The sequence below is a fragment of the Phyllobates terribilis genome, unplaced genomic scaffold, assembly GCF_046119375.1.
Source record: "Phyllobates terribilis strain yellow unplaced genomic scaffold, ASM4611937v1 Scaffold_5__5_contigs__length_657084704, whole genome shotgun sequence".
In the NCBI taxonomy this organism is placed as follows: domain Eukaryota; kingdom Metazoa; phylum Chordata; class Amphibia; order Anura; family Dendrobatidae; genus Phyllobates; species Phyllobates terribilis.
The window spans coordinates 249,603,405-249,629,324 of NW_027362765.1; the positions used below are offsets into that span (position 1 = coordinate 249,603,405).

The following is a 25,920-nucleotide window of genomic DNA, read 5'->3' on the forward strand; positions in this document are numbered from 1 at the left end:
AAGGGCGGTTACAGTAACTATTGATGCAATTTAAAATTATCTTTTGTTCATTTTCTTTATATTTAGTTAATTGATAAAAATAAACTATTAACTCTCGCGTTGTAGCAATGCTTTTAAAGCTATGTCAGAGGAGATGAAGTGCACAGACTTTGGCATCTGTGTGACCAATCTGACATTATATCTATGGAAATAGCAATCTATCCGTTTCAGTATAAAACTGTGGTGTGAATGGGATAACGTGCTCATGCAGCACTCCTGCCTTCCCTGGATCAGTGGGTATTAGTAATGTCACGGGTCTATGTATCCGCAGTGGTCTCGGCCCGGTCCTGCAGTCAGTCCAGTCCAAGCTCCCGTCACCTCCTGCCAGAGCTTCGACACAAGAGTAGGATAGAAACGTTCTCGATTCAGCCAATCAGCACCCAAGGAATAGTCTCAATTCTTATTGGTCTAGTCCTCCATTCAGCCAGCCAATAGTGGCCTTACGTTAAGAACCAATCACAGGCGACTATAGTAACCAATCAGCGCAGAAGCACTTTGGGGCAGAGCTTGTGATAGTGACGTACGTTTCCAGTAATAACAATAACCAATCATAAGCGCGAGTTGTATTCAAGCTGCAGTGACGATGCGCCGACAAGCTCTGACGTCAGACGCACGAGTTCGGCCTGCTATATAAAGCGCGGACTCCGCCGTCTTACGCATAGACGACTGCTAGCTTTATCGGAGGAAGCACAAGGCTTAGGAGAGGAAGCAGCAGCGCGATCACGTAAGTGTTTCTATACGAGGCTCAGGGACTTCGGGCTGCGATGCGGTTTCTTGTTGCGGGAGCGGAGATGTTAGTCCCGCTGGGTAATATTGATTGTGTTGTGTACAGTCTATGACCAGGCTGCTGGTTTATCCTTCAGGGTGCTTGGGTAACATTCATCTGCGTTCCGGTATCTGCGGGGAGACTATGCGGTGGGCTCACGGTAATATCAGACTGGCTGGTAGTTGGGGCTTTCCGTTAGGATGGTTTCCGGTTCATGGGCTTAGCAAGGCTACTGATTGGCTGGGTGTTAACACGTGACTGAGTTTGAACATGGTTTGCCGCCCTTTCTTCTGTGACGTCATTCGGGACAATGTTTCCTGGGCTGATAACTGCAGTGACTGGGAGGCAATGTCAGCTGTACAGAACAGCCATTACTTCTATTCTACCCATTTTATTTCATGTTTGTCTTTAACTTTATTTTCACTAATCCCCTGATTAGTTTGAACTGAAGCCAAGCTGGTAAAGGCTGTGTACAGAGATGGATTTATCTTATTACTGGAAAGTCTGCCCTTTATGCTGATAGACAATATAGTGGCTTGTAAATGGAATGTAATAAATCTTCTTCTTAGGGTAAGAGATGGCACGTACCAAGCAGACCGCTCGTAAGTCCACAGGTGGAAAGGCTCCACGTAAACAGCTGGCCACAAAGGCTGCCAGGAAAAGTGCTCCCTCTACTGGTGGTGTGAAGAAGCCCCATCGTTACAGGTATGTGCTTGTGTGAAGTTGTCTGGCAGGCACCTTCATTGAAGTCACTACAACCTATGCTACCATATATATATATTATATTCTCCTACTGTTGGAATGATACACTTTAATTTCTGGAAAAAAGAGGTTGTCCACTACTAAACAATACTCCCATCAATTTAAATTGTGGAAACAACTATTTTTGTAAATGCCTTGTGTGGTCTTTGCTGACTGCTCGCCAGGCATCACGTGGCCCGGATCTGACATCCGCTGATAAGTTCTGGCTGCAGCCAGGTGTGACCCAGTGATGTGCTCTCTGAAGGGCTGTGGGTGGGGTTTCACCACAGGTCACAGCCCAGCATCCACAATGTGCTTTCCCAGTGGATGCTGGGCCGTGTTTCACCGCCACGCCACAGCCCATCAATTGGGGAAGAGCGTCACTGGTGAGCAGTCAGCAATGGCACCGCTGACAGGGAATAAAAAGACCACATGAGGTATTTACAAAAATTAGTTGTTTCCACAATTTAAACCCATGACTACTAGTAGTGGACAGCCTCTTGCTTGTCTTTTTCTGATTCACTTTAAAATCTTTGCCTATGGGTAAGTCTCTAGAAAAGGCTGAGCAGATGGCACTAACACTAATTCTGTAATGCCCAGTGAATTACTTACATGGACTAGTGCTCTTCAGCATTTTCTAGAGGCCCAACCACCAGTGGCCAGCAGATACTATAACTGAAGAAAAGTGCAAACTTTAGCTGGATTACTCGCTTATGCTTCTGGGAACTTCCAGTGGTCACTAAGATTTCCTTATACCAAGCTTGTTGTTGACATCTTAGCTGCTGCACATAAGGCCAATGAGTCATAAGTTGTCAGGCTTAGTCTTCATTAATATATGCACTTCCAGTACATGGCAGTAGCATCTATAGAGGAAATTTCCCCTGTGTATAAACTTGACAAATTGGGATAAGATGCCATGGTTAGTGACATCTATGGGTCATTATGAAAATAGCTGTTACAGGGCAAGGCCAGTAAAGGAACCCTACCCCCTATAGAAGTCACTCGTCTGTCTGGCTGGAGACCTGGACTGATCAGTTGTTTCTATTGAAACAGACCTTGTAACTAAACTTTTTTTTTTTTTTTTTTTTTTTTTTTTTTCTCTTTTAAATCATCTAGGCCTGGCACCGTTGCTCTACGTGAGATCCGTCGTTACCAGAAGTCAACTGAGCTCCTGATTCGTAAACTCCCTTTCCAGAGGCTGGTGAGGGAAATCGCCCAGGACTTTAAGACTGATCTCCGCTTCCAGAGTGCTGCTATTGGTGCATTGCAGGTATGTGTAGCTGCAGACAAATGCTCTACTGCTCCTTCATAAACTTGCTCACTAGATGAATGTCTGATGCCCCCTCCCACATATATTTTGTTACAATTAGTATTTACATTTTACTTAAGACAGTTTTGACATGATTATAACTCTTGTGCTTCTTTGCAGGAGGCCAGTGAAGCCTACCTTGTTGGCCTGTTTGAAGACACTAACCTCTGCGCCATTCATGCAAAAAGAGTGACCATCATGCCCAAGGACATCCAGCTTGCTCGCAGGATACGAGGAGAGCGGGCATAGTGGCACTTGTGGCATTTTTATAGTGAGATTGTGTATAATACTTTGGTTTTAACTTGTGTTTTTTATTTTTTATGAATTGTTTCCTTTTTGTAACTTACCAACCATTCCATCTGCCTCTCAGGGTGAATGCTTCTGATTCTGGCTGTCCTTCAGTGTCCTAGTCCAGGATGTAGACTGAGCAGCAGGTGCTTATGCTTTTGCATGATCTTGGCCCTGTTCCACTATGCTCTGCACCAATGCAATAACCTGTCAGTAAGACATTCTTCAGTCTGTGTACTCTGATGCTAGAATTAGTCTGTGGAGGAGGAGGACCAGGCATGAGGACACTCACCTTGTATCTTATGTGTGCAGCTAGCAAACAGGGTCAGTTCTGTAAGTGTTTCTGCTTATAGTAATGGTGACTTATTTTGTCATTTCTTCCCCCCCCCCCCCCTCCTTTCAATGTAACTCAGAATTGGGTGGTCTGCAGCTTGCCCAACATGAGGTGACTTGGTGCTTTGTACAGTGCAGACTGATGTGTTAACAAGGCAGCTATAGACACAATGTGCATTTGAGAGCTATTTTATATATTGTAGTGTCAGTATTTTAAATTAAATGTTTATCATTCAACCCAATTGCTTTTGTCTAATTACTCAACTCCAACAATTACAAAAATAAATTTATTAAAGACTTGGTACAAATTTGTTTTTAGAAACTAGCGTTGTTACACAAACCATTCTGTATGCTTGAAGCCTGTTGCTGTAAAAGAGGAAAAGACTTGTATGAAGTTAAAATAAACTTCAAGTTAAACTGGAACACTTTCTACCAGACACAGATCCACTCACCAATGCGCTTTATGATCTCTTCACACTCCTTGTGGCCAAGGGCTTCAAACACAAAGCAGGTAAATGAAGTCATTGTAGAGTCTCCTTTTTGTCTAGGGGAGAGGAAGAAAGTATATCAAAGTAGGTGAGCAGGACTTCTAGCTGTGTCTCTTGTTTTCCTCCCCATCCATTCTGCAGCACTGAATGGTGGGTGAATGCTGCTTTACAGGAGGAGACCCAGATGTACTTCTGATACGCCATATTTCTTTATAAAGCAGGGGTTGTTAGAACTTGTGAATCTCCAGTGCATTGTGGTGCTGGCCATGTGACTGCATGTATGATTTGTATACATGTGATGACTATGGACACCGCCACACTCAATTTAAGGGTATTTAGTAAGCATGGGCAAGTCTAATTGGCATGTGGCTGGAAACTTTCACAGACCTGTAAACTTCTTGTACTGTGCAGGATTATGAGGCCTGAATGTGTACAAGTTTACCAACATCTGTTTGATATCCTAGTGATTACAATGTGTAACATGTAAAGCACCATGGAATAAATGGTGCTAAGATACATAACATGTGAATGATTTATATGCCACAACATAGAAATAGGGTAGTATCTAAGCAGCAGCTAGGGAATAATGAACAATTCTAAAAGTTAGTAGAGAATTTCATTTAGCCAACATTTGAGTACCACTGCAATGTTAATACACCACAAAGCAATTTTAAGTTGGAGACAAAACACCCTTGCTTATAAATACAGCCACTAGGTGGAATTAGAGAAGCAGCTTTCTTCTAGTGATAAAAGCTATTTATATAATATGAGCTTTTCTTTGGCTTTTGTATGCTGCTGCAAGAAGTGCAAGTTTCATAATTAGTATTTTTTTTTCTGATTAATTTCAGAGCTCTTCTCTCCCCATTGAGAAACATTTGTTCTAGTGTAGAATAGAGCGCTCCATAAGGAGCCATGTATTGGTATTACAGAGCATTATCGACAGTTCTGCTGTATGAACCTTAAGCAACTCTTTACCGAGTCATAGTAGTTGGTTTGGCAGATGCTGACCAACAGCCCGGTGTAGAGTGCTAAAACAGATGCACCACAGAGCACATGTCCAAACCCCATTTTGCAGAGGGTTCAGCCATAGGCCACTGAACGAGTATCAGAACACAGTGAGAAAGCACCCCAAGTCGTTGAGCTAGTTCTACATAGAGAAGACAGTCACTGTAGAAGGGGAGATAGACCGTACTCGTAGCTCCTGCATCTGAGGCTGAGGAGTTAATAGCCTGTAAGTGTCAGAGTACTCCAGGGCTAGCCATGTGACCCCTTTAAAATGTTTGCCTAATATATCATCTCAATGAGTTGATGCCCCCTGAAAGCATTGCTAATATGGGCATCTACACCCCAGTCATACTCACACCGCACATAATGCAAACACCCTCCTGTTATCCAGCCTTCGTCCAACACTGGAAATCTCCGGGTACAAGTAGTGAAACAGGACCTGCAGGGACACACAGGGTGAGACCACAACCTCTGTCATTTCAAAACCAGCAAATGCTGCTATGGGTAGTGTGGAAATAATTTCAATCACTTACCTCAGAGGATGCCTTGTCCTTTACTGCAACTTCCGTCTCTTTGATGTCCAGCAATACATCCTATGGAAGATAACATAGGTGAGGGCTTGTCAACCTGCTAGAATGGGCATTCACAGTCATCTAACGAGGCCTCATAAGACAAGTGAACCAATCGGAAAGGGATGTTTCCATGTACATATGGTGGCTCAGTGGCTAGCATTAGATCTTTGCAGCACTGGGGTTTGAGGTTCTGGGTTCAAATCCCACCAAGGACAACACCTTCAAGAAGTTTGTATGTTCTCCCTGTGTTTGTGTGGGTTTCCTCTGGGCTCTCTGGAATGTGGGAGGAAACCGAAGACATACTGATAGGAAATCTAGATTGTGAGCCCCAGACGCTGAGGTATTAATGGCGCTATATAACAGTTCATAAATATTTCATTATTTATAGTAATCACATCAGTTGTCAACATTACTTCAAAATCAGGGAATTCAGTAAACTATGTAAAAAATCTTAAGAAAAAATAAAGAATCTGTGCCTTATTTATCAGGGCACTGGTATAAGGCTGTGTGTCCACTATGCGTTTCGGCAGCGGCAATTCCGCTGCAGAAACGCTTAAAAAACGCATGGTAGAAGGCCTGCCATGTTCCCCAATGATAATCCGCATGTGCTGTGCACATGCTGCGGAAATTTCCGCTGCAGATTATCACTGCGAAAAAAAAACGCAGCACTACCAATTATTTTGCATAATCGTCACCATTGACTTGCATTGAATCACTTAATATCCGCATGACTACATGTGCACATGCGGATATTAAGCGATTCAATGTGGGGATGGTACCCGGGTCTGGAGAAGAGGAGACTCTCCTCCAGACCCGGGTACCATAGTACCTGTAAAAAAAATTACATTATACTCACCTTCCAATGGCCCCCGGTCTCCATAGCGATGCGTCCTGGACGAGACCGGGGGCCATCGGAAGGTGAGTATAATATTTATTTTTTACCATTCTTTTACTATAAATGCCGTTTGCATGGATTTATATAGTGTGACCAAGTTGTCAAGCACTTTCCAGGTGATGCTAAAATCTCTTGATAACCCGCATGCGGAAATGCAAGTGAAGAACGCTTCACATCCGCATGTCCCTGGCAGGAAAAAACACATGTACAATCCGCATGTGTTTTTTTCTGCCAGGGAGATGCAGAAACGCTCAGGAAAAATCCGGAGCATTTCTGCATCGTGGGCACATAGCCTAAAATTGTTTGAAATGTTGCAAAATTTTTGCAACTTGTAGTAAAAGCAAGACATTTAATGAAGTCATTGTCAGTCAACTTAGAATGAAATTGAAGTCCGTGCCCCCTCAAGCTATGTTTTGCCACAAGAGTGGTGAAAATTGCAACAGAAATGTACTCCAGTCCCTGGCCAGCTAGCAGATGCCCCAAATTAGTTAGAGGGAACCTGACAGTGGATACATGCTGCCAAATCTACGTATGATTTCAGGCAAGTATGTTCTAAAATGCTGTAGTGATTTAGGAAAAAAAAAAAAACATACATACTTTAAAAGCTACCTAGGAGACTAGGGGAAAGTCCTGTCACTCAAGCAGCAAGTGATGCGCCTAATTTGTGAGTGTGCACCAAAAAATAAAATCATTTATCATAGTAAGTTTGTTGGCCAATAAGTGTCATCACTTAGGACTTTATCATTGCTCATGTGGCAGTTTCCTGGTGTTAAATTCCCCTTATTGACTTTTTTTTATATAATAGACAATCAAGAGTAGCAATAATATTGACCAGAACTTCACGTATGCAAATCAGCCAGTGATTTATTCTTGGAGAAACCTTAGAATGAGAAAGTAATTGGATCAGTTACAACAAAGGCATGAAACTTACCCTTGGAAGACACTTCTGCTTCTGCACCCTGCTGATGCCAGTATCTAGAATTTCCTTGCCCCCAAACTACATTAAAAAAAAAGTGTCCATTTTACTGGTTCAAAAAACATTTTCATCGACAATTTAATAAAAACACAGGGCTGAGGGTGCATTATTAGGGGCACAAGATCACGGACTACATAAATAAATAGGCTTCCCACCTCTCATCTATGCTCGTCTCCAGTTTTGCCATTTTGCTGGTACAGGAGAGTGCGGAGTGCAGCTTTGACTACCAGTCTGACCTTATTGCCATGGTGATGCCAGTCACCATGACTACCATCAGATTCACTATCGATGAAAGAGCATTAGGACTTTATATGTCAGGAATGAATAGTTGTATTTAAAAAAAAAAAAAAAAAAAAAGTGTGTGTTTGGCCTTAAACTACAATGCTGCAGTCACTGTGATTGCAGATTTGTGAATCCTCACATCGTGCAAGCTTTTTCATTAACTTGCTTTACAATACAAGTTAATGAAAAAGTTCAAAAGATGCCCAGACGTCTTTTAGAGCGTTTTTTCTTTGCATTAGAAAAAAAAATAAATACATTTTTGCACCAAACCATTTGTTGTGCAATTTCTCCTGAGCAAGACGATACCCCATATGTGGGGGAAAACCACTGATTAGGCGCAGGACTCGGAAGGTAGGAGCGCTATTTAACTTTTTGAACGTAAAATTTGCTTGAATAATTAGCAGACACCATGTCGCGTTTAAAGAGCCCCTGATGTGCCTAAACAGTGGAAACCCCCCCCACAAGTGACACCATTTTGAAAACTAAACCCCTTAAGGAACTTCTCTAGATGTGTGGTGAGCACTTTGAACTGCCAGGTGCTTCACAAAAGTTTATAACGTAGCGCCGTGAAAAAAAAAAAAAAACACTTTTTTTGTTCCACAAAATTGATCTTTAGCCCCAATTTTTTATTTTCACAAGGGTAACAGGAGAAATTGGACCCCAAAAGTTGTTGTGTAATTTGTCCTGAGTGTGACGATACCCCATATGTGGGGAAAAAAAAACATTGTTTGGGCGCATGTCAGGGCTCGGAAGGAAAGGAGTGAGGTTTTGGAATGCAGACTTTGATGGAATGGTCTGCAGGCATCATGTCACACTTGTAGAGCCCCGGATATGCCTAAACAGTGGAAATGCCCAACAAGTGCCCCCTTTTTGGAAACTAGACCTCCCAATGAATTTATCTAGATGTGTCCTGAGCACCTTGAACCCCCAGGTGCTTCACAGAAAATAATGTTCACTTGTGAAAATTAAAAAAAAAAAATACAAATCACATTTTTTCCATAAAATTTTTATTTTAGCCAAAAAAAAAAAAAGGATTTTCGCAAGGGTAACAGGAGAAAGTGGACCCCAAAATTTGTTGTGCAATTTGTCCTTAGAACGCTGACACCCCGTATGTGGTCGAAAGCTACTTTCGAGGCACAATGCAAAGCTCAGAAGGGAAGAAGCGCCATATTGAAGTTCATATTTTGCTGGGCTGGTTTGACTTTGCCATGTCACATTGGCAGAGCCCCTAAGGTACCAGAACAGCAGAACCCCCCCCATAAAAGAGATGCCGCCTCTCAATGAGTTCATCTGGGGTGCAGTGAGCATGTTGACACCACATGTGCCTCACAGAATTTTACACTATTGAGCAGTGAAGAAAGAATAATTACATTTTTACCACCAAAGTTTTGTTTTAGCCCCAGATTTTACATTTTTACAATGGGAAATGGGTAAAAATGGCACCAATATTTTTCACACAATTTTTTCTGAATGTAGAAATGCCCCATATGTGGCTGTACAGTGCTGCTTAGCCACATGGCGAGACTCAGGAGGGACGGAGCGCTATTTTTCTACTGGAACACAGATTTTACTAGAATAGTATGTGGACTCCATATACAGAGCTCCTAAGTGCTAGATGAGCAGAATCCCCCTCAAGTGAACCCGTTTTGGAAATTATACCCCTTTGGGAATTTATCTACAGGTGTGGTGAAGATTTTGACTTCATGGGTGTTTTCCAGAAACAAGCAGCAGTGGATGTTACTGAATGAAAATTGCAAACTGCCGTTGCAGTGTGCAGTACGTTATGCCCAGCTCGTGCTTCTAGAGACATGCACCCGTAAATTAGGTGGGCTCTCATCGCCACAGAAATGCCAAACATGTGGATGCCAACTGCGGTTTAGGCAAACTGTGGGGCTCAGAAGGGAGGTGGGCATTTGTATTTGGGAGCACTGAATTTGCTGAATTTCTTTTGGGGGGGCAAGGGCCATTTCGCTTTTCTAGAGCCTTTGTGCTACTAGTAATGTGGAAGCCCCCTATATTTCCATTAACAGATGACGGACCTGAGTGGGGACTTGCTTTTTTTGTGGATTGAGTCAAAGCTTTTATTGTAATCCAAAACATTATGTAAAATGTTCCCATTTATCCTGTACTCTACACTGAGCACTGATATTGGGGTTTCCATTTAAATCTCAGAGTGAGGCGATTCAGATGAAACCCCCGAGGGATCCTTTCACTATAATGAAGAAGCAAAGTTACTCTGGACTCCGTCTGGCCTCTCTTTAGCGTTGTCCTTTTTTTTCAGAGGTTCACAAAACTGTGGTTGACAGCACTTTTATGCACGCCTAATAAAAAGACGGACACCGTGGGATCACAAGCCAGACGGCATCCACAGTGGCCTCCATCTGCCTCATCATAGGGAATCTTCCGCCAGGGGTTCCGTCTGAACCTCGTATTTCAGAGATTTACATGGAAACCTTGTTTTAAGCGCTCAGCGCAGAGTGCAGGATAAATGTGAGCCGAGCCTTACTGCGATCTTTGGGAGGAGAATGAACAAATCAGCAGCAGGTGAAGAATTGGTTTTATTTATTTTTTACGCTGTTCCTCATGCGGTATAAGTGATTAGATTACTTTATTTTTTGGGTCGGTGCGATTACAGACATACCAGATTTATATTGGATTTTTATGTTTGACAGCTATCATACACTAAAAAACGCTTTTTTTTTTGTAAAAACTAGTTTTTTGCATCGCCATATTTTGAGAGCTAAAATTTTTCCATATTACGGCTAACAGTCATATAAGGGATTGTTCTTTTGCAGGACAAGTTGACATTATTAATTGGTACCATTTTTTGGGCACATGACATTTTTTGATCGCTTTCTATTCTGATTTTTGGGAGGCAAAATAAACAAAAACTAACAATTCAGGAATGGTTTCTTTGTTTTTTTTTTTTTATGCCGTTCTGCGTGTGGTAAGATTCATAAAGCAGCTTTATTCTTCGGGTCAGTACGTTTACAGCGATACTACATTTATATAGTTTTTTTATATTTTGGCGTTTTAACACAATAAAAACTATTTTATAGAAAAAAGATTTTTTTTTGCATCGCTTTATTCTAAGAGATATAACTTTTATTTTTCGACTGATGAAGCTGTATGGCAGCTTGTTTTTTTGCAGGACAAGATGAGGTTTTCAGCGGTACCATTTTTATTTACGTTTTATTCCACTTTTTGGTCGGCGGTATGATAAAGCATAGTTTGTGTACTTTTAATTGTTTATTTTTTTCCCCATACAATACTAATATATATATTATTTTTATTATTATTTTGTGATTTTCAAAAAAATATTTTTACAACTTTTTTTCTTACTTTTTTACTTAAGTCCCAATATGGGACTTTCACTTTCTGCAGTCTAATTGCAGTTATATTGTATAGCAGTGCAAGATCACAGCTACACCTTACAGCTGTCAGACACAAGATAGTTTGATCATGCACTGCGCATGATCAAACTACCTTGCTAGTGCCTGGTGACCCGGGTCACCATGGCAACGATCGGGACCCCGCAATAACGTCTCGGGGTCTCCGATCCCAGAGCAGAGGGGCTTTTGTCCCGCTGCTCGCTAAATGCAGCATTTAGGGGGTTAAAGATCCAGGAGTGGTGTGGGCCTCTGTACGGGCGCAATCGCTGAGGCGTAATAATATGTACCTGGTTATTAAGGCACAGGGATGTATTACTGCGCCTCACGTCAGAAAGGGGTTAAAAGAGAACCCATCAGCTGATTCATGCTGCCCCAAACCACAGGGAGAATTAATCAGAAATTGGAGTTTCAGAGAAAACAGTTTGCTTTATGAATCCCCGCCCTGCTCCAGGTGATTGACAGGTCCTTCCCTATGTACACACGAGGGACCTGTCAATCAACTGGAGCAGGGCGGGGATTTCAATTTCTTCTCTGAGACGCCTGAAGAAAAAAAAAAAAACACATACCTCGCTATAATCATGCAGGCAGGCTCTGATTAATGTTGCCCATTCTTTTTGCAGTATCAATTGAGTGACAGGTTCCCTTTAAATCTATACCTCAGCATTTCTACTTCGTATGAACAGTAAAAGGCCTAATAAAAAGCATTTACCATTCCAACATCGGTTTGTCCCAGATACTGCGCAGAATACAGGAGCCTAAGGAACAAGTGCAATATGAACATTACTTAACAGAATGAACAATTCCCTAATATCTTAAACACTTAATGGCCTCACCTTCCATCCTGTTGTGGACGGTCCTGTCTGCTCTCTAGGTTTCTGGGGTTTTGTTGTAGTTGGAAGTCAGGAACCCTCTCTTTGACCCCTTTAAGATACGGTATAAGGGGGCGGAAGACCTCCCCATCTTTCCAACGCCAACGGATGATTCCAAATATTAGTGGCTCCCCTTTCAACTTACTTAGTACTGTACCTGCCTAAATAGGGTTAGTAAACTGTTAAGAGTTGTTCTGGATGTTAAAAAAATATGAAAACAGTCTGTTAATAAGGTTGCTTAAAGAAGTCGTCCACTACTTATACATTGATGCCCTATCTGTAGGATAGGGTATCAATGTCTGATTGGCACCCCCGCCGATCAGCTGTTATTGGTGTCGGCCGGAAGTACTAGTGATGGGTCGTTCTTGAACAATCAGGTACAAAGAGCCGGCTCCCTAATGTGAACTATGGTAGCCGACACACCAGCGAGAGCCACTAAATTCTCTGAATGGCTCTCACGGGGCGTAAAATTCGGGGGACGCAACTCTGCCCACTCATCAATTTAATTGGTTAACTGCAAGTGGGCGGGGTTTCGACCGCATTAACGTCAACTTAAATGTGTTCACCTATTAAAATCACAATAAGGATACATTTAGGATCCAAAAGGGTCGGCTTCTTTTGGTGAGCGGAGCCAGATCACCAAAAAGGGCCAGACTGCCCATCACTAGGAAGTACTTGCTGAGCTTGGCCGTCTAGTTGTAGTGGTCGCAGCGGGATACCATACATCCGCCTCCCATTGAATTGAATAGGAGGCGGATGTGTAGTACCCTGCGGCGGCCACTACAACTAGACGACCAGCTTCGCAGGTAAGTACTTCAGGCCCCCGCCGATAACAGATGATCGGCGGGGCTGCTGGGTGTCGGACCCCGGCCGATCAGACATTGATCCTTTGGATAGGGCATCAATGTATAAGTAATAAACATACTCTTTAATGATTGGTCCAGGATTTAAAAGAAAAAAGTGTAATTCTTAAATGACAGGGTCACTCCTGTTAACTGCTTCAGGATTTCAGGAGTGAAATTAGACAGAATGTGTGCACAGCGATGTCGTTTTGACATCGCTGTGCACTATCTTCATTTTATGGGGCGCTTTTGCGGCACTTTTTCAGGTGGAATATTTGCAGAAATAGCCTGAAAAAGACCTTGTGTGCACACAGCCTTATTGTATTTTAAAAAATGAAACTAAACCCTTTATAAAAAAAAAAGATTGACAAGATAAAACAGAAGACTAGCTTTGATTGGGACGTTATAACATTCTGCTCACCTGTCCATTATACGCATTCCTCAGTGATACGCCATTTATTTCATCAATTATATCTCCTGCTAGAACCACCTCGTCTACCTCAGTTTGGCTGTCCGGTAGCACCTCTACCACAAACACCCGGCCCTCTAGATATCTGGAAGAAAACATACCAAGGGAGGTCATTCCAATAAAAGAAAAAAGCATGATAATTTGGGGGAAGAAAAAAAAAACCTGGCATACATAGCAAGCACCACATTTATGGTATTTTACACTTTGTTCCTCATTCAATCAGGGTAGAGGCTTAGAAAAGAAGCAGAGATTAACAAGAAGAGGTGCAGCCTAATAATTTTAGCTCAGTGTCTAAAGGTGCATCAAATTTGGCATCCAGCAAGATCCACTGTGATAAAGATCAAGCATCTTCAGGCTGTCTAGTCTCAGGTTACTTGGTTTAAGGGCACCAGCAGACAAGCGTATGAAAAAAAAAAACACCCGAGTTTCATCCAGAAAACTCAGACTATTTTTTTTTTTCCAATTTTCTACCATGTCGTTATTATTTACATCCAAGTGACATTTATTTTCATACAACTACGTTAAAAACATGTAAAACGATCACAGTGTCCTATGTTTATAATGAAATTATCCGTAAAAATCACTTGGATGGTCCGTGTGGGATCAGATTTTTTTTTTTTCTCACATCCAAATACTTGAATGTGCGAGTCTCATCTGAGACTCAAAAGAAAGTAGTGCATGCTGCGATTTCTTTCTCACAGTCACTTGGACCGACAAAAGAAAAAAAAAATAAATCATTCATCTGAACAGCCCCATTGAATAACATGGGTCAGTGTGCTGTCTGATCAAGAATCGGATGGCACAAGTCTCATTTATACACTCGTCAGCATGAGTCCAGACTGAACACATACGAGAAAATTAGAAGCGTGAAAAGGGCCCAAATAGAGGGGGATCGGAAACAATGGTGTATATTGACAGAGGTTATTCCTAAGGAGACATCTCTATTAAAGGGGTTGTCCGGTCTTAGAGTACAAGCCTGCAGTGAATTCTCAGAGTGCCCGTCGTCAGTATTCTCCGATGCCGGGAGCAAGCGGGCAAGTGATGGCAAGTATGTGATTTGCATACATGCGGTCACATGCTGACTAGACGTTTCCAGCCTTGCTCAATACACTTGCATTGAGCGAGGCCGGAAACATCTAGTCAGAATATGGCCGAAGTATACACATCGCAAACCTGCGGACACATGGCCACCCGTTTCCGGTGAATCCTCAGTGCGTGCGCTAGAGTGACTGCAGACTTGAACCCTAGGGCCGGACAACCCCTTTAAGGCGAATCATTACATTAAATATATAATTTAATATTACTTTTATGTCCAGAATGTTTCAAGGGTTACAAAGCTATCTGGTTTATATGTAATAGGTCAGTGATTAAATAAGCTGTACAGGCTGCAGTGTAAATAGTCACTGAACAGAGCAAAGGGAAATAAACCTGAAAAAATAGGTAAAGGTTTGCCAGGATGGAAGAACGAACCACTCCCCTGACAGAACTAGCTAAACCAGTTAGTAATGCCATTCTACGTCTTGAAGGAGTGGCTGCATTATCTTATAGGACAAGGGCGAGGCCAGTGTAACCCGCAGGAGTACAGGAGACACTCGTACTTAGAGGTTTTTCAAATTTGTTGCCATTGGTAACAACTTAACAGTTAAAGGGGTGTAGTCATGTTATGACGGGTCTTCAAGATTCTTACCTCAACACCATCCCCAACTCTCGACATGGCACGATCTGATAAGTGGCACACACCTACAGTATAAAAATAGGATTCACAAAAATGGTTAAGTTTCTGACATTCTCACTTACATCCATACAATCAATGGGTTTTCCCTTTTACACGTTAAAGGGGTTGCACATAGATCTCTAGGTGGGGTCCTGAGCACACTAAGAATGAAGAGCTGGTTGAGCATGCACACTGCCATTCCATGGGCAGACAGTCAAGTGCAGCACGTTGCCATCTCCAGCAGTCCCAATTGTGAGCGCTTTAAATGTTTCAGGAAAAAAAATAAGACTTCAGATGCCTCAATGCCCACAGCTAAAGTTCATCTTCCAGAATAACAATAAATAGCTGAATATATATTTTTTTACTTTTGTATTGTATGTTAGCTAAATATTTTTTTGGGCACATATAGGGCTTTAAAGGGAACCTGTCACGTCCTAGTTGCTATGTACACTGCCCCCATAGCGTTGTTAGTGATGCAATGTGCATCGCTAACCAGCTGTTTTCATTAAAATCGGTGGTAGTATAATGATTTTATAACCTTTTATGTACTTATATCCTACCTGCTCGTTTTCAGTCATAGGGGTGTGATCCTCATATTCAGTCGCCGTGTTCAGTCAGTGCTGGTGCCGCCCATGTATTTGAATATTGCTCCCGGCAAGTGCTGATATTATTGGGGCGCTTGCACATTTCTGCATGTCTGGCTGCCGTTCCCGCGCCTGTGCAATGAGGCTGTGTGGTTCGCAGCTTCACTGTGCATGCGCGGGGACATAGCACATGCGCAGTGATGCTGGTAATCACACAGCCTCATTGACAAGCGCGGGACCAGCGGCCAGACATGCAGAAATGTGCAAGCGCCCCAATAATATCAGCGCTTGCCGGGAGCAATATTCAAATACATAGGTGGTGCCAGCAGTGACTGAATGCGACGCCTGCCCCTGACTGAATAGCAGAATTACACCCCTATGACTGAAAACGAGCAGGTAGGATATAAGTACATAAAAGGTTATAAAAATCATTATACTACCACCAATCCACCAATTTTAATGAAAAAAGCTTGTTAGTGATGCACACTGCATCACTAACAAACCAATGGGAACAGCGTACATAGTAGCTAGGATGTGACAGGTTCCCTTTAGAGGGAATCTGGCAATGGCATCAACCCTCCTAAGCCGTCTATATGGGCATGCAGGTCATAGAAAGTTAAATAAAATGATACCCTGACATCTGTGATCCGATATCTTATTCCAGAGAAATCCACATATTTTTTTTAATACGCAAATGAGCTGTTCCAGACTAAGAAAAATGTGGATTTCTCTAGAATAAGACATCAGAAGCAGAAATCAAGGTATCATGTTATTCAACTCCCCGTGACCTACATGGCCATATAGTTGGCATAGAAAAGTTGACAGATAAATGTGGCACAAAAACAAACCAGTATTTCATTTTTGCCCCCCCCCCCCCCCAAATAATTAATGTAGGTCAACTTTTTCCCTATTAGCATTTAAAACCTTTGTAGCACTATAAAATCCCATAACTGCACTATATATAGCAATACAAAATATGTGTAACATTATGCATGATATGGAGGCATGACGACCATATAACGTGCATTCATGTCATGGGGGATGCTCTATTTATATTCTTTTAGTTTAGGGGGAATTTTTATAGTCATATTTGTTATTATTCTAATATACATATATATTTTTTAACTGATTTATTTTTTGGTTTATATGCACTCAATGACCTAGGACAGGTTGGGATGGCATGATCGATTTCCTCCCAGCACCTCTCTGTATAGATCACTGATAATAGTCAAGTATTAGTAATCATCTGTGTGAACAGCGGATTATTTGCTGTGAGGACAAAGATCACATCCTCCCAGCAAATTCTCCTCTACTCCACAGTTTAAAGCGGTGACATTGCAAAACAGAAGCACTGCAGTCAAGTTATCGTGGGTTCAACATTTTTTTTTAATTATTCTTAAAACTTATTTTACATTGTCTTTTTATTTAAAATCTCCCTTTTCTCATTCCACAATTTTAAAAAAATGTTAAGAAAAAGAGCAATCACAAAGTTCTACATAAGAGAAAATGTAAGTAAATACTATAAAAACTACAGATAGTTCATTTATTTTGACTGCTATATTTGCCCTGATCGATAACGTTAACATTTTTATCATACAGTGAATGCTTTAAAATGTCTCAAAAAACAATAGTGGAATTCCACACCGAAGATTTTCTTTTTCCATTTTTCAGACAATAGTGCCGATACAAAAAAAAAAAAAAACATCTTTTCATGTCAAGTCTTGGGAGGAGGAGATGAGAAGGCGTTAAGAAACAAGACATCTGACTTAAAGGGGTTGCCTCATCTTTTAACTTAAGGAGGACACCACTCCTCTGCCTCCCAACTTCCCGCTTCAAGGGGGTTGTGTACTACTGATTGACAGACTGCACCAGCGACATGGCACAGACTGAGCGCACTCCAATGCTGCAAGTAGAAGCAGGTTTGCCTCTGCAGCATCCGAGGATCACCAGATCCAGCAATCCAGCCAGCTTTAGAGCAGCGCTTGCATGCTCTATAGCAATGAGCTTCTAAGCGCTGGGCTTCTAACCTAGAGAACTGGCCACGGTTGCTAGCCTGCAGAGGTGACTAGGCAGAGAGCAAAAAACTATAGTATTAAATATCCCTCCATTCTTGAAAATGAAGCACTTTACAGTTTTACCCATTTAAGATGAGACAACCCCACATTTGTGAGAAACATTTGTATACCAATTTGAGGGAAATGAATCCATACTTACAGGTAGAATCCAGCTCTCATCCAGAAAACTAGAATTCTTAAGAGAATATGACAAAAGGCACATATTACAATAGATTGATAGTGGGACACTAAAATAATTCTAAGGCAACTGCTGAACTGACAATTATAGTGATTACAGAGTACAGGACTCTTCTATGTCTACATCATGGCTTACCTGCAGATTTAGATCAAAAGTGCTTTGTGATATGACCAGCAGCAAAGACAGGAAGGGCTCTGTGGGGAGAAATATATATATAATATATATATTAGTCGGTGGTCACATGGGGTACAGGTAAACCTAACATTACTATTACTCATGAATTATATTCTGTATAATATACGCGTAGCTTAAACTGTCAATTAGTATGCAAGTTATTGCAAAAATATATATATTACCCAAATGTTCTTCATTTCCCAGTACAGAGAATAGTGGGTCGTACCACTGCAATAAAAGGACAAAAGCGAAAGGATGAATATAGCAAAGAAAACTTGGCATTTGCTGACATTTATACTCCATCTATGGCAGTGGCTTATTTTCCAGGGATCAGAAGACTTTTCTCCCCCAATATCATGTCAGGGAACAGTTGGGAGGCCCCTATGCATATTACACAGTCGGTCAATCTCATCAATATCAGCAGGTTCAGCCAACTTTAATATAATGTGTATGGTGGTCTTAAGATGAATAATAGACTGAAGTTTCAAATTCTGACTTTTTAGCAGTCATTATCATTAAAGGCAGAAATACAATACAGTAAATAACACAATATGTGATGGTCACAGCTCACCTGCTCCCCCTCCCTCCGCAATGACGTTTGCACAGATCAGAGCATGCTTAGAAACTCCTTCTGTAGTGAATGCATCAGAGCAGGTCCATTACTACCCAAGTCCATGTGGCTGCTCCAGGAAGTATAACTAGTTATTAGGCTTTATGGTCAGTAATAACCCTAGAATGCGTAACCTGGGCCTTTTAGGCCCGGTAGCTTACTTTTAAATATACATTACAATTACAATGTTGTGCATCTTTCATATCTTACTTTGCACTTTAGAAATAAACTTGTTAAAGTTATTTATTTGAGTTCCTCCATAAGATTTGCACAAGGGCCTGGGTTATGTGAAAGTGTGTATTTCAGACGTCACGCATTCTAGGGTTTTAAAGAACACATGGAACATAGAAAATGAACCTTTTGATTAAACATTCACATACTACTTGGAAAAAAAAAATAAAAAATAAAAAACATCCATTTCTGATGATCATGGTAAACATCACAGTGTGAGCGATTATAATGGATACAACAATAACACTGCACAGGTATCGAGATGTAGACCTATACATGTTACTTGGGAAATGATTTTTTATTTTTTTGAAATCAGATAGATTTTTATTCAAGAAAAAAAAAACCCTATATTGAACATACCGTATTTTTCGGATCATAAGACACACTTTTTTCCTCAAAATTTGGAAGGAAAATGTGTGTGTGTGTGTGTGTGTGTGTGTGGGGGGGGGGGGGGGGGGGATCTTATGGTCCAAACGGTACTTTACCGGTGGTGGTGGAGCGGGGATCGCAGGGTCCTCTGGCGGCGGCAGAGCTGAGATGCGGTGGGAGCCGGGGCCTGTACCTGTGCTGGTGTCGGGTGGTGAAGCAGAGGAGCCGGGGCCTGTGCCGGGCTGTGAGTGGCGTCCGACCCAGAGCTCCGGCGGCCATTTTCCTGTAGATCACAGCCTCAGGCCGCCGGAAACCGCACACGCTGCTCTGCCGCATCGCCGGAAACCACTCACAGCCCGGCAGAGGCCACGGCTCCTCTGCCTCACCGCCGGACGCCGCTCACAGACGGGAACACAGACGGCTCCTCTGCTTCACCGCCGGATGCCGCTCACAGGTCCAGGCCCCAGTCCCAGGCCACAGGCCCCAGGCCAGGCCAGTCCACAGGCCCCAGGCCAGTCCACAGGCCCCAACCAGACACCGGCATCTCACCTCTTCTGCTGCCGCCAAGTTCCTGAGGCAGGGAACGGAGGGACCTGCGATCCTGCTCCACCACCCCCCAGGTAAGATACCTAATCAGACTATAAGATGGACCCCATCTTATAAAAAAATATTTTTTTTCCTATTTTCCACCCCAAAATTTGGGGTGCGTCTTATGGTACATCTTTTCTTATAACCAGTAACAATCTTTACACCCCTCTCCCACCTCCCCTTCTCACCATACCTTAAATCAAACCCTTATTATTGGACGAAAACAGCACTCTCAGCACCTCATTCTCTCTCTAACCAGGGCTTCCATAACTTATCAAACATATTGTCTTTTTTCCTTTTAGTATAAATTTATTTTTCTAAGTGACTAATAAAAGCCGCCTGTCTTATAACTCTTGTTGTGTTGGAGGCTCGTCCTGTATCCAATGCCTCGCAATGACTTTCCGCGCAATATACAGTAATCTGGCAATAGCAATATTGAACACATTATTAACTCGGACCTCCTCTACATACCCCAGGACACATATCAAGGGATTCCTGTCTATTATACATCCATACGCCCCCTCTATGGTATGGAGGACCGACGACCAGTAGGAGGCCAACCTAGGACAAAGCCACAACATATGAAGGAGTCTTGCTTGTTCCACCTGGCATCTTGGACACTTGATATCGGTCTTAACCCAGCCTTATACAATATCAGGGGGGGTTTATACACTATGTATCACAAAGAGCTGCGAAAGTCTTCCTGGCTCACTTAGGGATAGCTGCGGTACACATTCCAAAATGGAATCCCACTTCTCCTCCTCTATGCTCCCTATGTCTTCCCTCCCATTTCGATTTGGCCTTAATAGGGTATGTATTTAGATATGTATGCATTAGGTCTCTATAAACAGGAAATCATCTTTAAGAAGGTAGCTGGTACATTACATGTGCAATCCAAGCTTCGAGAAACAATACTTATTTTACAGTCTTCACATTCTATCCAAACAGGAAAGTTCAGTTTGGATGATATGTGAAGGCTGCAGCCATCACGTGATCTTGTCTACGCCAGGAGTTGGCGGGGAACACCGTGGCCAGTGCTGAGATGTAATGAAAGTGCCAAAGAGTGGCGCCAGTCCAGGTTTTTTTTTTTTTAAATTCACCACCTTGGGCCCAAACAGAATAAGTTTAAATCCTTTATCTGTTCATCCGGATTGCTTTCCCGCAATCCACTATACAGTTGGCAGAGGAGTAGTGCCCGTGCCATCCGCTGCAGGAGGCAGCTGTTATACACATCTGAGCTTCTGATCGGACCTAACTCTGATCCCTGCACTTTAACCTCTTACATGCCACAGTCAATAGTGCCAGCAGCATGTGAGAAGTTTGAAAGAGAGAATGCTCCATCGGCTCTGTCAGCCCATCAAGGGCTGTAATTAAAGTTTAAGCTGCCCTAGGCATTCTGTGTGTTTATACCCTACTGATGATTCAGGCTAAAGCTGGAATGGACAGACTGACAGCAGGATTATTGACCCAAATTCAACTGTGTCATACATACCTATGAGGCTGTCAAGTCCATGTCAGCAGACCTGCGGCCATAACCTGCATCGCTGTCCATGCTTGGATACACGTGTGTGAAACTGGCCTTAAAGAAGCTGATTGTGTCATAGGATGATGAGCGCCAAAATATACCTCCCACCCCCCCAGGAGTGAACCATTTCAAAACCCCAAATACAACTGATCCTGAAGCAAAAAAAGGGTTTGTCATAAAGGGTTATGACTGGTTCAAATGGACAATGAGCGCTTCAGACCAGGGAACACTGTGCACCCTTAGTTTAGAGAATGCTGCGACAGCAAACTAGCAAGACCCACCTCAAGTAATCTCTGCGTGTGCTGCAAATGTTGGACTGTGGCTGCTAAAGCTTTTCTATTGAGAGCCACGCGTAGAAAATATCGTCCTCGTCCTTGTGGGGTTAAAACCTTGGGGCAAGCCATCGTCTTCTCTACCATCACTGAAATATGCGGAAGTCTAACAAAAGACAATTGGGAGAGAAGATATATCATCAGACTAAAAGGAAACCATACATTAGCGGTTGTTCATACTTGGAGGAAAGTCGGCCATGTTTTTGGCTGACCCTCAGATTTCTGCCACGGTTTGAACTACAACAGGTCAAATATGGATTGGCCTCATTCCTTGGGGCTAAGTCACATGTCACAAATGGTAAAGGGATTGGCAACACTGCAGACTTTGTAGGAAAGGACCGTGGTCCTGTCAATCATAAGACATAACCTCAGCACAGATGATGATGATGAAGGCTTGATGCTTTTCAAGGGGTGTGTATATATATATATATATATATATATATATATATATATATATATATATATATATATATTTGAAATGGGGCGACCCCTTTATGGTCATTGAGGCTGACTGCAGTTACGGACAGAGACCAGGGTGCCACCGTGAAGAGAAAACCTAGTAGGGGATGCATCATGCAACGCCATAGCCTCTTCATTGTTGGGATTGGTGGCGGTGCCAATGGTCAGATCCCATCAATTACAAAGTGACGGCTTATCCTTTAAAGCTCAGCTTTCCCAGGCTCATGACCTTTTATCAGCCATTCATATTTTTGGTTCACACCTGCCACAGGCATCGAGTTGTGGAAGGTCCTCAATCCAATGCCAGTAATCTCTTTTCTTCAACCCCAGAACTCCACCTGGAAGACAACGGCTCACATTTATTAAAATAACCAATAAAAGTGGAAAGGGGAATTGGTCGGGAATTGCAGAGAATTTATTAAAAAGTGAGTGAAATTTGGTGCCCTGGGAGTGGTCTACATTAACTTTCCATCCGTCTAATACATGAGTAAGCTGGGTTTCCCAGAACGAGAGGCGCTCCATGTGGTGGATCTCAGAGTTATGACCGTCATATACCCTAATGGAGCACATATAAAGGGTATATATATACCACTGGTTTACTTCACCATAAAGGATGGGTCGTAGTACTTACTCTTCAGTCCCTTCCGCAGGATCATCTCTATGGTATCACATAGTGGAGTAACATGAGGACAGTCATCTGTGATCGTTTCTGAACTCTCCATCTGCAATCCCAGCACACAAGCTGAAAGTGAAAAAAATATTTATTGGTTATAGATACAAGAAGGAAGTCTGCAGACATCCCCACCTCGCCAGACTGGTCTCACTTGTAACATCAGTGTATACCATTATGTTGTCAGACCCAACAATACGACTTTTCTTTTAACAAACTTTGCATAAATCCATAGAACAGGCGAATATAAGAAACTTTATAATACATCTTATAAGAGAAATCTGCTTCTTTCCCCATGTATGAGCCACTTCTCCTCCCTCCTGCTTCCTGAACTCACCATTCACTTTGAAAAAAAAAGAAAAGAAAACTCAAATTTGTCTTGCTTAAGACCAGACTGCCAGCATATAGAGATGTCAGGTTAGTTAGTGGGTAGAGGAGTGAGAAAACAAGTAGAGGAGACACAGATAGATCATACTGAGGTTACTAACAAGTATTTTACCCAGAGCTGGATTCCCATCTACACAGCACAGGACTGCTGTATATTGTTATCCATGCTGCTGCTTCTGTCTGTGAAGAGCGAGAATCCCTTTCTGTGTACTGTGCTGTGTACGGGAGACATGGTAGCAGCTGGTCTCCACCACCAGCTCAGAGTCAACTGCAATTAGAGATATAGAGTCTGCAGAGGGGAAAACTATTGCAAGTGCCGAATACAAGTCATACGTTGGCCATAAATAGTGTTATTCCACAGGACAGTTCATTCAGAAAAGTTACTTGAATGTACGGTTACCCCGGAAAGAACTACAATGGTAAATCTAACTACAGCGCTGTAATATAATCATACAGACAGCTCAATATGATCACGTAGAGTCAGCAGGGGGCAGCATCACTAGCAGAGAGGCTCTGGCACAGGGATGATCAGCTCAGGGACCACTGTGACTGTGTAGTGTGGATGTATCTGTAGCTGGGGACATATTGCTGTCACCACTTTATATTCCAATGTAGTAACCTATCAACTTGCATTTTTTAAGGGGTTTTGTTTATTTTTACAATGGTTTATTAAAAGGGTTGTTCCACTAGGGACATATTACACATCCCACCCCTGGGACCCCTTCTGATCACTAGAATGGGGGTTTCTCCTAGCTGCTGTTTGGATTTCATGGATCTGTATGGTCGCAAATGTGCACTGCCACCCCATACATGGCCTAAGGGACAGCAGACTACGGTGCTTGGCTACCACTGGTGTGTATAAGTTGCCACTCTTTAATTTGCAAACCCTGACTCATAAGGAAAGACTTCTTGCACCCTGAAGGACAGGCAAGTAAGCATTTCCTGGGCTGGCACAGTTTATGGGCTATACTCTCTACCCAACACCATTTACAGGTCAAATTGGAAAAGGGCACACCCTGGCAGTATTAACCCCTTCCCGAGAGACATACTATTACAGCATATGTTGGGTAGCAGTCTTTGATGTGAGCTCAGAAACTGAGATTACACCATTGATGCATGTAATACACAAATAGGATTAACTAATCTATCACAGTTGCATTTACAGTTGCATTTACAGTGCGTGGATTGGGTACCGTGCACCCATCGACCCCTCTCCCTCCCGTGATCCTGAGGCACCAATGGGTTGTCATGACAGCTGGGGGTCTGCTGAAGACCCCCCTATGTCTGTCATCATGGTGCTCTATAGGAAACAGTGATGTCTACTATATACTAGATATATTATAAGAAATGATCAAAATGTTATAAGTGACCCAAAATGGTATCATGCAAAGCACAAGCCATTACTCAGCTCCATCCCCAGAAGATGAAAACATTACAGGTCACAGAGAATGGCAACACAAGGGCCATTTTTTTCTTCACCTCTTAAAGAGAGGAACTGTCACCAGGTCAAAAGTGATCTCCTGAGTTTTCCCCACATATACTTTTTAACTCTCTTAAAGGTCCACCAAAGGGGTCCACAGATATGGGCCTTTTATTTTGTGCCAATTTTTACAAAGGGGTGTTGCTCATAGGGTAATAAAGCAGAGCAGCCAAAAGACAGGTCTCCAGAGGATCCTGTGAGCACCGCCCCTTGTAAAGACCGTAAAGATTAGCGCTAGACATAAAGACCCCCCATCTCTGAAACTGTATGGTGGATTTAAAAAAACTGAATATTCAAGAGCAGCAGTGAATTAAGAAGAGCAAAAACTGGGCACTTTTCACCTGGTAAAATGTCTTTAAAAAAAAAAAAAAACAACAACACAACATTTGGAAATTTTTCCAGTGGTAAAAAGAATGATGATAATCAAAACTACAACTCATCCCGCAAAAAGACAAGCCCCCATATGGCTATGCCGATGAAAAAAGTTAAGGCTCTTAGAAGAAAGAAAAGAAAACACAAAAACGGAAAATCAACCGGCCAAGAAGGAGTTAAAATGTGGCCATTGTACATTATTAATTATTATTATTGCTAAAGGCAAATTTGCAATCAGGATCCCTTATAGCAGGTCCAGCGGTTGGACCCCCATGATCAGTATCCTCCCTATACCCTATGGATGGGGTACCTTAGGAATAACCCTTTAGAGCACTCTGCAACTTTGTGAGGGGCCCCGAGAGTGACAATGTGGTGTCACCTGCAATGGCCAGAGGAGGGGGGTGATAACTCTAGTTTTGGGGTGTCACTAATGAGCACCATCTTACCCTGCTGCCCAGTCTTCCTCCTGGAGTCTGCCCCATCAGCAGCATGCTTCCCCAAATACAAGCCAGCAGGGCACGCTGGGACTTGTTGTCTTACAAGCCTGTGCACACAGAACTATTGCCATGTCACTCGCCACCAACCTTTCAGAGTGCCCAGCAGAGGCTCCTTTCCTGCCATGTTCTCGCTGACACTTCCGTTAGTGACCGGACTCCAGAATTAATGGAGCGCTGCGGGGGGAACTCTGCACACTGCTGCGACCAGAACATCTAGGGTCCAGCATCAGCAGCGGTCCGGGGTAGGGCGAGCTCCCCCTTTAATCACAATGAGCTGATCCAGTGAGGCAGAATAACATGGAAGGCGCAGCTATAATTGTTCAGTGCGGGGGGAGGCTGAGGTGTGTGCTCTGCGCCCAGTCTGTCCTGCCCTGCCACTGACTGAGGCTTTACTACATTCCTGTACAGG

The 25,920-nt window shown here is 42.7% G+C and overlaps 2 protein-coding genes across 4 annotated transcripts; one reads left to right on the forward strand and one right to left on the reverse strand.

Annotated features, from left to right (window-relative positions):
* The first annotated feature begins 610 nt into the window (after positions 1-610).
* H3-3B (H3.3 histone B) lies at positions 611-3,713 on the forward strand. The gene is made up of 4 exons (XM_073683998.1): positions 611-763; positions 1,375-1,510; positions 2,663-2,816; positions 2,976-3,713. The coding sequence occupies exons 2-4, from the start codon at positions 1,383-1,385 to the stop codon at positions 3,102-3,104; spliced, it is 411 nt and encodes a 136-aa protein (XP_073540099.1). The 5' UTR covers positions 611-763; positions 1,375-1,382; the 3' UTR covers positions 3,105-3,713.
* Positions 3,497-25,920, reverse strand: LOC141272866 (uncharacterized). Of its 3 annotated transcripts, none has more exons than XM_073683994.1 (16): positions 25,599-25,920; positions 22,737-22,847; positions 22,368-22,443; positions 21,596-21,752; positions 18,174-18,219; positions 17,953-18,011; positions 17,779-17,814; positions 14,954-15,006; positions 13,219-13,351; positions 11,920-12,116; positions 11,796-11,841; positions 7,368-7,433; positions 5,503-5,562; positions 5,326-5,408; positions 3,929-4,020; positions 3,497-3,842 (listed from the first exon to the last, which is right to left on the reverse strand). In XM_073683994.1, the coding sequence occupies exons 1-16, from the start codon at positions 25,633-25,635 to the stop codon at positions 3,808-3,810; spliced, it is 1,287 nt and encodes a 428-aa protein (XP_073540095.1). In that variant the 5' UTR covers positions 25,636-25,920; the 3' UTR covers positions 3,497-3,807. The 3 variants fall into 3 exon arrangements, with proteins under 3 accessions (XP_073540095.1, XP_073540097.1, XP_073540098.1); XM_073683996.1 differs by lacking the exon at positions 25,599-25,920 and adding an exon at positions 25,461-25,587; XM_073683997.1 differs by lacking the exon at positions 25,599-25,920 and adding an exon at positions 23,275-23,422.

Coding starts and splice junctions, on each gene's coding strand:
- H3-3B (XM_073683998.1), top strand. CDS start 1,383: ATGGCACGTACCAAGCAGACCGCTCGTAAGTCCACAGGTGGAAAGGCT. Junction 1,511..2,662: donor AAGAAGCCCCATCGTTACAG/GTATGTGCTTGT, acceptor TAAATCATCTAG/GCCTGGCACCGTTGCTCTAC. Junction 2,817..2,975: donor CTGCTATTGGTGCATTGCAG/GTATGTGTAGCT, acceptor GCTTCTTTGCAG/GAGGCCAGTGAAGCCTACCT.
- LOC141272866 (XM_073683994.1), bottom strand. CDS start 25,635: ATGGCAGGAAAGGAGCCTCTGCTGGGCACTCTGAAAG. Junction 21,753..22,367: donor CAACTCGATGCCTGTGGCAG/GTGTGAACCAAA, acceptor GTCTTTTGTTAG/ACTTCCGCATATTTCAGTGA. Junction 11,842..11,919: donor CGTCCACAACAGGATGGAAG/GTGAGGCCATTA, acceptor CTTGTTCCTTAG/GCTCCTGTATTCTGCGCAGT.